Raw genomic sequence first — 12,629 nt, 5'->3', positions numbered from 1 at the left:
TAGCTAAGTGGACACTATGCTATGACCACCTCCCAGCCACATCTAGCTAAGTGGACACTATGCTATGACCACTTCCCAGCCACATCTAGCTAAGTGGACACTATGCTATAACCATCCCCCAGCCACATCTAGCTAAGTGGACACTATGACCACCTCCCAGCCACATCTAGCTAAGTGGACACTATGCTATGACCACCTCCCAGCCACATCTAGCTAAGTGGACACTATGACCACCTCCCAGCCACATTTAGCTAAGTGGACACTATGACCACCTCCCAGCCACATCTAGCTAAGTGGACACTATGCTATAACCATCCCCAGCCATATCTAGCTAAGTGGACACTATGACCACCTCCCAGCCACATTTAGCTAAGTGGACACTATGACCACCTCCCAGCCACATCTAGCTAAGTGGACACTATGCTATAACCATCCCCCAGCCATATCTAGCTAAGTGGACACTATGCTATGACCACCTCCCAGCCACATCTAGCTAAGTGGACACTATGACCACCTCCCAGCCACATCTAGCTAAGTGGACACTATGCTATAACCATCCCCCAGCCACATCTAGCTAAGTGGACACTGTGCTATAACCATCCCCCAGCCACATCTAGCTAAGTGGACACTATGACCACCTTCCAGCCACATCTAGCTAAGTGGACACTATGCTATAACCATCCCCCAGCCATATCTAGCTAAGTGGACACTATGCTATGACCACCTCCCAGCCACATCTAGCTAAGTGGACACTATGACCACCTCCCAGCCACATCTAGCTAAGTGGACACTATGACCAACTCCCAGCCACATCTAGCTAAGTGGACACTATGCTATAACCATCCCCCAGCCACATCTAGCTAAGTGGACACTATGCTATAACCATCCCCCAGCCACATCTAGCTAAGTGGACACTATGACCACCTCCCAGCCACATCTAGCTAAGTGGACACTATGCTATGACCACCTCCCAGCCACATCTAGCTAAGTGGACACTATGCTATGACCACCTCCCAGCCACATCTAGCTAAGTGGACACTATGCTATAACCATCCCCCAGCCATATCTAGCTAAGTGGAAGGGTCGCTATTGTCTAGACATGTACACATGTTCATGAAATACAATAGATTGCCGTAATCACCCCCCGACACACCTGGCTAACTTGATGGGTCATGGAGTCATCTGGTGAAGTGGAGTCTTTTGTTTTTCGACATGTTGCTAGGTAGCTAGCTAAACAATGAACCCGACATAATCTCAACTCATACTACTACCAATACAAACTGATTGTCATAGCTGTAGTATGAATCTGCAGGTAGCTAAAGCTAGGTTCAATGTTAGCTTGCTAGCAAACATTAGGCTATAACTAGCAATCCTAACGGATTTCTGGTTCTAATAATATTACAACACAGATCATACATGTAACATTAGCTAGCGATGCAGCAAGCTAACATTCGCTAGCTAGCTAGCAGGGTAGGCTAGTGGTTAGAGCGCTGGACTAGTAACCAGAAGGTTGCAAGTTCAAATCCCCAAGCTGACAAATCTGTCATTCTGCCCCTGAACAGGCAGGTAACCCACTGTTCCTAGGCCATCATAAAATAAGAATTTGTCTTGCCTAGTTAAATAAAGGTAAAATAAATAAAAACATTATGCTTTAACTTGCAATGAAAACTAATTTCTGACAAAATTAGAAACTTATATAAACTTGTTTTTCAACCACTCCACAAATGTCTTGTTTACAAACTATAGTTTTGGCAAGTAATTTTTCCAACAATTGTTTACAGACAGATTATTTCACTTATAATTCACTGTATCACAATTCCAGTGGGTCAGAAGTTTACATACACTAAGCTGACTGTGCCTTTAAACAGCTTGGGAAATTCCAGAAAATGATGTCATGGCTTTAGAAGCTTCTGATAGGCTAATTGACATCATTTGAGTCAATTGGAGGTGTACCTGTGGATGTATTTCAAGGCCGACTTCCAAACTCAGTGTCCCTTTGCTTGACATCATGAGAAAATGAAATGAAATCAGCCAAGTCCTCAGAAAAACAATTGTAGACCTCCACATGTCTGGTTCATCCTTGGGAGCAATTTCCAAACGCCTGAATGTACCACATTCATCTGTATACATGGCAGACCAATCCAAACTGTTCTCCTGGCATGTGTAGCCCTCCACACACACTCAGATACACAGATGACTGCACATCCATATTTGTAATGTAAGATCAACAGTTCACACCTCATCTGTCATTTTTTCATTCCTCATCTCTCTTTTATTTCAGATTCTCACTGTAACAGTGTTCCCATGTCACGCCACCCCTCCATCCCTCCTTCCACCAGTTCATCTCATGGACACCAGTCCTCCATCAGCTGTCCCAGCCTGCAGCGATCAGCGGACACACAGACAGGTAGGCAGACAGACAGGGAGAGGGAGGAGGAGTGGAAGTGACTGCCTTGTGCAACACATTGTTGCTAAAGTCAGTTTCACTGTATCCACATACAGTACTTGTCATATCATGTCCAGACATTGAAGTGTTTTCTTCCCTCTTCTCACACCTCTTTCTGTACCCCTGTCCTCTCTCCTTCTCTCTGTCCTCTCTTCTTCTCTCTGTCCTCTCTTCTTCTCTCTGTCCTCTCTCCTTCTCTCTGTCCTCTCTCCTTCTCTCTGTCCTCTCTCCTTCTCTCTGTCCTCTCTTCTTCTCTCTGTCCTCTCTTCTTCTCTCTGTCCTCTCTCCTTCTCTCTGTCCTCTCTTCTTCTCTCTGTCCTCTCTCCTTCTCTCTGTCCTCTCTTCTTCTCTCTGTCCTCTCTTCTTCTCTCTGTCCTCTCTCCTTCTCTCTGTCCTCTCTCCTTCTCTCTGTCCTCTCTCCTTCTCTCTGTCCTCTCTTCTTCTCTCTGTCCTCTCTTCTTCTCTCTGTCCTCTCCTTCTCTCTGTCCTCTCTTCTTCTCTCTGTCCTCTCTTCTTCTCTCTGTCCTCTCTTCTTCTCTCTGTTCTCTCTTCTTCTCTCTGTCCTCTCTCCTTCTCTGTCCTCTCTTCTTCTCTCTGTCCTCTTCTTCTCTCTGTCCTCTCTCCTTCTCTCTGTCCTCTCTTCTTCTCTCTGTCCTCTCTCCTTCTCTCTGTCCTCTATTCTTCTCTCTGTCCTCTCTTCTTCTCTCTGTCCTCTCCTTCTCTCTGTCCTCTATTCTTCTCTCTGTCCTCTCTTCTTCTCTCTGTTCTCTCTTCTTCTCTCTGTCCTCTCTCCTTCTCTGTCCTCTCTTCTTCTCTCTGTCCTCTTCTTCTCTCTGTCCTCTCTGCTTCTCTCTGTCCTCTCTTCTTCTCTCTGTCCTCTCTTCTTCTCTCTGACCTCTCTTCTTCTCTCTGTCCTCTCTTCTTCTCTCTGTCCTCTCTTCTTCTCTCTCCTCTCTTCTTATCTCTGTCCTCTCCTTCTCTCTGTCCTTTCATCTTCTCTGTCCTCTCTTCTTCTCTCTGTCCTCTCTTCTTCTCTCTGTCCTCTTCTTCTCTCTGTCCTCTCTGCTTCTCTCTGTCCTCTCGCCTTCTCTCTGTCCTCTCTCCTTCTCTCTGTCCTCTCTCCTTCTCTCTGTCCTCTCTTCTTATCTCTGTCCTCTCTTCTTATCTCTATCCTCTCTGCTTATCTCTATCCTCTCTGCTTATCTCTGTCCTCTCTTCTTCTCTCTGTCCTCTCTTCTTCTATCCTCTCTTCTTATCTCTGTCCTCTCTGCTTCTCTCTGTCCTCTCTTCTTCTATCCTCTCTTCTTATCTCTGTCCTCTCTGCTTCTCTCTGTCCTCTCCTTCTCTCTGTCCTTTCATCTTCTCTGTCCTCTCTGCTTCTCTCTGTCCTCTCGCCTTCTCTCTGTCCTCTCTTCTTATCTCTGTCCTCTCTTCTTATCTCTGTCCTCTCTGCTTATCTCTGTCCTCTCTGCTTCTCTCTGTCCTCTCTGCTTCTCTCTGTCCTCTCCTTTCTCTCTGTCTTCATATGTATTTCTCCTCTGTACCTCCAGGCCTCTACAGTGGACCAGTGTCCAGTTCTCTCCCCACCCCTCCTCAGCCCCAGTCCCAGTCTCAGCCCCAGTCCCAGTCCCATCCTCAGCCCCAGTCCCAGTCCCAGCCCCGCTACCACTCCGACCTCTCTTCTCAGAGAGCCCCCCTGTCCTTCAACCCCCAGACTGCAACCCTGCGACCCCGTTACCATGGAAGCAGGCCCGGGGCCTTCTCCCTGGCAGAGGTTCACCAGGAGCTGCAGATGTTACAGAGACAGCTGGGAGAGACTGAGCGTGCGTCACTCTGCACCTGTGTGTTTGTAGCATGGAGTGGCTAACTTTGTCTCTCTTTAAACACATCATGTAATTAGATGAGGTTATACACTCTAAAATGGACCCTGTTTTAGTAATAGTGTAATTCGGCATGGGGATACTAGAAGTAGTAATGGCAAGATGAACACAGGATTTAAGGTCCAGATACATGGATTGACTCACATACGTTTGCATTGATTACCTGTGTGTACACGAAGTGAGTTTCATATTCAAAGCTTTGTCTCCTGGCAGTAATGTCCTCTTTAAGACTAGCATGCTGTCCCACCACCCATCAGGGTCTTCCTCTGAACTCTGTCTCCTGGCAGTAATGTCCTCTTTAAGACTAGCATGCTGTCCCACCACCCATCAGGGTCTTCCTCTGAACTCTGTCTCCTGGCAGTAATGTCCTCTTTAAGACTAGCATGCTATCCCACCACCCATCAGGGTCTTCCTCTGAACTCTGTCTCCTGGCAGTAATGTCCTCTTTAAGACTAGCATGCTATCCCACCACCCATCAGGGTCTTCCTCTGAACTCTGTCTCCTGGCAGTAATGTCCTCTTTAAGACTAGCATGCTGTCCCACCACCCATCAGGGTCTTCCTCTGAACTCTGTCTCCTGGCAGTAATGTCCTCTTTAAGACTAGCATGCTATCCCACCACCCATCAGGGTCTTCCTCTGAACTCTGTCTCCTGGCAGTAATGTCAGTGGGACTGCACGTGTAATGTCCCGTTGAGATCCAGACTAGCGTGACTAAATGTGTGAGTGTGCGTGCTAACTTGTGCGTGCTAACCGACCACTCATCAGGCTCTTCATCTGAATGGGGTAGGACGTGTGACAGTGTTGTCTCTAGGCTCTCTCTCTCTCTCTCTCTCTCTCTCTCTCTCTCTCTCTCTCTCTCTGGGAAGTGTAATAGAGCAGGAGTTGATTTGCTGTAGTCTATCTCATGGCTTTGGGCTAACTGATTCTATGCTCTCCTAATTATCACACATCTTGCTGCTGTGATGGCACACTGTGATATTTCAACCAATAGATATGGGAGTTTATCAAAATTGGGGTTGTTTCCAGAATCTTTGTGTATCTGTGTAATCTGAGGGTAATATTTGTCTGTAATATGGTCATACATCTGGCAGGATGTGAGCAGTGAGCACATAGCCTGTCTTCTCTTGAGAGCCAGGTCTGCCTTCGGCGGCTTTTCTCAATAGCAAGTCTATGCTCACTGAGTCTGTACATAGTCAAATATTTCCTTAAGTTTGGGTCAGTTACAGTGGTCAGGTATTCTGCCACTGTGTACTCTCTCTTTAGGGACAAATAGCATTCTAGTTTGCTCTGTTTTTTTGGTAAATTCTTTCCAGTGTGTCAAGTAATTATCTTTTTGTTTTCTCATGATTTGGTTGGGTCTAATTGTGTTGCTGTCCTGGGGCTCTGTGGGGTGTGTTTGTGTTTGTGAACAGAGCCCAGGACCAGCTTGCTTAGGGGACTCTTCTCCAGGTTCATCTCTCTCTAGGTGATGGCTTTGTTAGGGAAGGTTTGGGAATTACATCCTTTTAGGTGGTTGTAGAATTTAACGTCTCTTTTCTGGATTTGGATAATTAGCGGGTATCGGCCTACGTTGTACACAGAGGATCATTTGCAGAATTCTGCATGCAGAGTCTCAATTTGGTGTTTGTCCCATTTTGTGAAATCTTGGTTGGTGAGCGGACCCCAGACCTCACAACCATAAAGGGCAATGGGTTCTACGTATTTTTAGCCAGGTCCTAATTGGTATGTTGAATTTTATGTTCCTTTTGATGGCCTTGTCTCTCAGATTGTTCACAGCTTTCTGGACGTCACCTGTGGCCCTGATGTTTAGGCTGACGGCCTAGGAACAGTGGGTTAACTGCCTGTTCAGGGGCAGAACGACAGACTTGTACCTCTTCAGCTCGGGGATATGAACGGTTACTAGTCCAACACTCTAACCACTAGGCTACCCTGCCGCCCCCCAAAAAAATATATATATGTCTTGTGTTTTTCCCCAATACCACTTTCCATCAATTTGTATAGCAGGCCAGAGCTGAGGATGATGTTAAAGAGTTTAACTTTAGCCAATTGGAATTTGTGGTCTGTACATTTTATCATTAAATTTAGGATACCATCAACCACACAGTCCTTTTTTGGTTGGTGGGTTTGTATTTTGAACTGTAGTTCATGCAATGTAATTGGATAATCCAGTGGGTTCTGGTAGTCTTTAAAAGTTGATTCTAAGATTTGAATTTGATCAAGTATATGTTTTTGCTGTTTGTTCTTTGTTATAGGGCTAAAAAGATTGGAGAAGTGGTTTATCCATACATCTCTATTTTGGATAGGTTTCTCAATTTCTTTCTTAGGTTTTTGCATTCTTCATCAAACCATGTGTCATTGTTGTTCATTTTCTAAGGTTGTCTGCTTGACATTTTTAGATTTGGTAGGGAAGCTGAGAGGTCAAATATAGTGTTTAGGTTTCCTACTACCAAGTTTACACCTTCACTATTACAGTGAACCTTTTGTCCAGGGAATTGTCTAGAAGAGATTGAATTTGTTGTTGCCTAATTGTTTTTTTGGTAGATTTCCACACTACTTTCCTTCCATCTATAGCATTTCTTAATAATATTCAGTTCCTTTGGCTTTGATGATTAAGCATAGCTCTGTACAAGTAGACTGTGATTTTGCTGTGATCTGAGAGACTCTGGGTTGAGGTCAGTTATAAAGTAGTCTACAGAACTACTGCCAAGAGATTAACTATAGGTGTACCTACCAAAGGAGTCCCCTCGAAGCCTTTACCATTGACTATGTACATACCCAGTGTCCGACAGAGCTGCAGGTGTTGTGACCCATTTTTGTTGGTTATGTTGTCGTATTTGTGTCTAGGGGGGCACATGGGGGAGGGAATGCTGCCACCTTCAGGTAGGTGATTGTCCCCATGTGTGCTGAGGGTGTCAGGTTTTTGTCCAGGTCGGGCATTTAGGTCGCCACAGACTAGTACATGTCCCTGTGCATGGAAATTGTTGATCTCCCCCTCTAGGATGGAACAGCTGTCATCGTTAAGGTATGGGGATTCTATTGGGGGGATATAGGTAGCACACATGAGGACATTTTTCTCTGTTGAGATCATTTCCTTATTAATTTCTAGCCAGATGTAAAATGTTCCTGTGTTGACTAATTTAGTAGAGTGGGTTAGGTCTGCTCTATACCCTCCTGCGTCTCTTCCATGTTTCACACCTGGTAGTTTAGTTTGGTGGATGGGACTACCAGCTCTCTGTAACCTACATCTCCTTTATACCATGTTTCTTGTAGGATGACAATAAGAGCATACAGGTCACAGTGGTGGGTAGTATATGGGGCTTTGGTGACAAAACGGATGGCACTGTGATAGACTGCATCCCATTTGCTGAGTAGAGTGTTGGAGGCTATTTTTTAACTGTGATGTGTTCCTCTCCCTCTTCCTTCACTGCTGTTAGCTGTGATGTGCTCCTCTCCCTCCTCTTTCACTGCTGTTAGCTGTTCCATGTGCTCCTCTCCCTCCTCCTTCACTGCTGTTAGCTGTGATGTGCTCCTCTCCCTCCTCTTTCACTGCTGTTAGCTGTGATGTGCTCCTCTCCCTCTTCCTTCACTGCTGTTAGCTGTGATGTGCTCCTCTCCCTCCTCTTTCAATGCTGTTAGCTGTTCCATGTGCTCCTCTCCCTCCTCCTTCACTGCTGTTAGCTGTGATGTGCTCCTCTCCCTCCTCCTTCACTGCTGTTAGCTGTGATGTGCTCCTCTCCCTCCTCTTTCACTGCTGTTAGCTGTGATGTGCTCCTCTCCCTCCTCTTTCACTGCTGTTAGCTGTGATGTGTTCCTCTCCCTCCTCCTTCACTGCTGTTAGCTGTGATGTGCTCCTCTCCCTCCTCTTTCACTGCTGTTAGCTGTGATGTGCTCCTCTCCCTCCTCTTTCACTGCTGTTAGCTGTTCCATGTGCTCCTCTCCCTCCTCCTTCAATGCTGTTAGCTGTGATGTGCTCCTCTCCCTCCTCTTTCACTGCTGTTAGCTGTGATGTGTCCCTCTCCCTCCTCTTTCACTGCTGTTAGCTGTTCCATGTGCTCCTCTCCCTCCTCCTTCAATGCTGTTAGCTGTGATGTGTTCCTCTCCCTCCTCCTTCACTGCTGTTAGCTGTGATGTGCTCCTCTCCCTCCTCTTTCACTGCTGTTAGCTGTTCCATGTGCTCCTCTCCCTCCTCTTTCACTGCTGTTAGCTGTTCCATGTGCTCCTCTCCCTCCTCCTTCACTGCTGTTAGCTGTGATGTGCTCCTCTCCCTCCTCCTTCAATGCTGTTAGCTGTGATGTGTCCCTCTCCCTCCTCCTTCACTGCTGTTAGCTGTTCCATGTGTTCCTCTCCCTCCTCTTTCACTGCTGTTAGCTGTGATGTGTTCCTCTCCCTCCTCCTTCACTGCTGTTAGCTGTTCCATGTGCTCCTCTCCCTCCTCTTTCACTGCTGTTAGCTGTGATGTGTCCCTCTCCCTCCTCTTTCACTGCTGTTAGCTGTTCCATGTGCTCCTCTCCCTCCTCCTTCAATGCTGTTAGCTGTGATGTGTTCCTCTCCCTCCTCCTTCACTGCTGTTAGCTGTGATGTGCTCCTCTCCCTCCTCTTTCACTGCTGTTAGCTGTTCCATGTGCTCCTCTCCCTCCTCTTTCACTGCTGTTAGCTGTTCCATGTGCTCCTCTCCCTCCTCCTTCACTGCTGTTAGCTGTGATGTGCTCCTCTCCCTCCTCCTTCAATGCTGTTAGCTGTGATGTGCTCCTCTCCCTCCTCCTTCACTGCTGTTAGCTGTGATGTGCTCCTCTCCCTCCTCCTTCAATGCTGTTAGCTGTGATGTGTCCCTCTCCCTCCTCCTTCACTGCTGTTAGCTGTTCCATGTGCTCCTCTCCCTCCTCTTTCACTGCTGTTAGCTGTGATGTGCTCCTCTCCCTCCTCTTTCACTGCTGTTAGCTGTTCCATGTGCTCCTCTCCCTCCTCCTTCAATGCTGTTAGCTGTGATGTGTTCCTCTCCCTCCTCCTTCACTGCTGTTACCTGTGACATGTGTCCCTCTCCCTCCTCCTTCAATGCTGTTACATGTGACATGTGTCCCTCTCCCTCCTCATTCACTGCTGTTACCTGTGACATGTGTCCCTCTCCCTCCTCCTTCACTGCTGTTACCTGTGACATGTGTCCCTCTCCCTCCTCCTTCACTGCTGTTACCTGTGACATGTGTCCTTCTCACTCATCCTTCACTGCTGTTACCTGTGACATGTGTCCCTCTCCCTCCTCCTTCACTGCTGTTACCTGTGACTTGTGTCCCTCTCCATCCTCCTTCACTGCTGTTACCTGTGACATGTGTCCCTCTCCCTCCTCCTTCACTGCTGTTACATGTGACATGTGTCCCTCTCCCTCCTCCTTCACTGCTGTTACCTGTGACTTGTGTCCCTCTCCATCCTCCTTCACTGCTGTTACCTGTGACATGTGTCCCTCTCCCTCCTCCTTCACTGCTGTTACATGTGACATGTGTCCCTCTCCATCCTCCTTCACTGCTGTTACCTGTGACTTGTGTCCCTCTCCATCCTCCTTCACTGCTGTTACCTGTGACATGTGTCCCTCTCCCTCCTCCTTCACTGCTGTTACATGTGACATGTGTCCCTCTCCCTCCTCTTTAAGTTCTCCCTCCTCTTTAAGTTCTCTCACCTCAGTCCGTAGAGCAGCCAGCTCTCTCAGACAGCTGTCCATCTCCACCTTCTGCCCTCTGGGTCTTGTGGAGGTGGGGGGGGTTGTTGTGCGGGTCTGTTTTGTGGGTTTGTTCTGTCTGGAATGTGTGGACTAGCTTTCTGAGCTCCACCATGTCTGTCTCCAGCTCTGTGAATTTATCCCTCTCAAAGATGGAGGAGCAGTGCAGTTGTGGGACCTGAGTATATTCAGTGCCGGGTGTGTTCAGTGCAGGGTGTTCAGATTGAGCTTTTCCTGCTGTGCTCTCTCTCTTTGATGCCGTAAAAGTTCTGCTGGAACAGCATGAGGATGCCCTGCACCATTACTGTTCCAGACTTGTACACGTTGACAGAGGTTGTTTCAATTTCCTCAATGTCTAGTATTCTGAGTTTCCACCCTGGGCCAATACCTTCTCTCTTGACATAGGGGTAGTGTGCTCTTATAGCACTGTGCCATGCCAGGGGATGGTCTGTATTAATATAGCACTGTGCCATGCCAGGAGATGGTCTGTGTTAATATAGTACTGTGCCAGGAGATGGTCTGTGTTAATATAGTACTGTGCCAGGAGATGGTCTGTGTTAATATAGTACTGTGCCAGGAGATGGTCTGTGTTAATATAGTACTGTGCCAGGAGATGGTCTGTGTTAATATAGTACTGTGCCAGGAGATGGTCTGTGTTAATATAGTACTGTGCCAGGAGATGGTCTGTGTTAATATAGTACTGTGCCAGGAGATGGTCTGTGTTAATATAGTACTGTGCCAGGAGATGGTCTGTGTTAATATAGTACTGTGCCAGGAGATGGTCTGTGTTAATATAGTACTGTGCCAGGAGATGGTCTGTGTTAATATAGTACTGTGCCAGGAGATGGTCTGTGTTAATATAGTACTGTGCCAGGAGATGGTCTGTGTTAATATAGTACTGTGCCAGGAGATGGTCTGTGTTAATATAGTACTGTGCCAGGGGATGGTCTGTGTTAATATAGTACTGTGCCAGGAGATGGTCTGTGTTAATATAGTACTGTGCCAGGAGATGGTCTGTGTTAATATAGTACTGTGCCAGGAGATGGTCTGTGTTAATATAGTACTGTGCCAGGAGATGGTCTGTGTGGGACATTAAGTTGCTTACATTCCCCTCTTTGTAGCAGTCAGCAAATACAGTCTATGGTTTGTCCTTCAGGAGCTGTTTTTGTACTTATTCCATACAGTGATATTTTGGGGTACCGTGCAGTCCATGTTTGTCTATGTCCATGTGGTACCGTGCCGTCCATGTTTGTCTATGTCCATGGGGTACCGTGCCGTCCATGTTTGTCTATGTCCATGGGGTACCGTGCAGTCCATGTTTGTCTATGTCCATGTGGTACCGTGCAGTCCATGTTTGTCTATGTCCATGGGGTACCGTGCCGTCCATGTTTGTCTATGTCCATGGGGTACCGTGCCGTCCATGTTTGTCTATGTCCATGTGGTACCGTGCAGTCCATGTTTGTCTATGTCCATGGGGTACCGTGCCGTCCATGTTTGTCTATGTCCATGGGGTACCGTGCAGTCCATGTTTGTCTATGTCCATGGGGTACCGTGCAGTCCATGTTTGTCTATGTCCATGGGGTACCGTGCCGTCCATGTTTGTCTATGTCCATGGGGTACCGTGCAGTCCATGTTTGTCTATGTCCATGGGGTACCGTGCAGTCCATGTTTGTCTATGTCCATGGGGTACCGTGCCGTCCATGTTTGTCTATGTCCATGGGGTACCGTGCAGTCCATGTTTGTCTATGTCCATGGGGTACCGTGCAGTCCATGTTTGTCTATGTCCATGGGGTACCGTGCAGTCCATGTTTGTCTATGTCCATGGGGTACCGTGCCGTCCATGTTTGTCTATGTCCATGGGGTACTGTATTGTAATGACCTCTGCACAGGGATAAGCCAGGGGGCGTCAAAGGCCACTTCAACTGTCCTGCCATTGTTAGGCTCAAGAGTTTTCACACTCCTCACTTCACACTTTAGTGCTAATTGAAATGCACCCAGGTCAGTTCTGTCCTAGCAGCTTGGTAGCGTAGTAGCCTTCTTTATTAAGCTTTATACAACAAAATGACCTAGAGATTGTTGTCTTTTACTTTTTGGCTTCAGAAGTAGCTTCAGACTGAACATTACTCACTCAGTTTTGTGTTGGATGGTATTTCCAGGTTTCCTCTGTCTTTCTTCTGCAGGTTTTGGTTAGTTTTTTCTTGATAGTCCTTGGTAGTAATAATCCATTCAGATAATTTTGTCCAAAATCAAGGTTTTAGTTATCGAATTTTGATTTGGATGGAAGGTTTTGATGTTGTGGTTAGTATCCTGTAAGTCCTTGTCAAGTTGATCTACATTTATCCAACTCTAATTCTATATTTTTGTAGAAGAACTCAGAAAAACTCAGGAGCCCATGAGCTCACTACCTCTCACTATCTAACTCTCCTTGTCCATCCATCCTAACATCCCAACTATTCTCTTTATCCCGTGTGCCTGCTCTCCTGTGAGAGGGACATTTCACCCTGCCTCAAATCCTAATGTCACACACACACTGGAGACTGTATTAGTGTTCTGACTCTCTGCTGTGTTCGTGTTCTGACTCTCTGCTGTGTTCGTG

The 12,629-nt window shown here is 46.9% G+C and overlaps 1 protein-coding gene across 8 annotated transcripts in view; it reads left to right on the top strand.

The window, feature by feature from the left end:
* LOC112251640 (phosphodiesterase 4D interacting protein) overlaps positions 1-12,629 on the top strand; it is a 144,068-nt gene that overhangs the window by 121,327 nt on the left and 10,112 nt on the right. For 6 of the 8 annotated variants that reach the window (XM_042322437.1, XM_042322438.1, XM_042322432.1 and 3 more), the window contains 2 exons: positions 2,282-2,407; positions 3,997-4,287. In XM_042322437.1, the coding sequence (XP_042178371.1) occupies positions 2,282-2,407; positions 3,997-4,287 (417 nt within the window). The remainder of the gene's footprint in view (positions 1-2,281; positions 2,408-3,996; positions 4,288-12,629) is intronic. The other 2 variants (XM_042322433.1, XM_042322436.1) reach the window with 2 other exon arrangements.

The sequence above is a fragment of the Oncorhynchus tshawytscha genome, linkage group LG05 (genome assembly GCF_018296145.1).
Source record: "Oncorhynchus tshawytscha isolate Ot180627B linkage group LG05, Otsh_v2.0, whole genome shotgun sequence".
Taxonomy (NCBI): Eukaryota; Metazoa; Chordata; class Actinopteri; order Salmoniformes; family Salmonidae; genus Oncorhynchus; species Oncorhynchus tshawytscha.
Note: the sequence above shows the minus strand (reverse complement) of the source record. Positions and strands in the feature narration are given on the sequence as shown.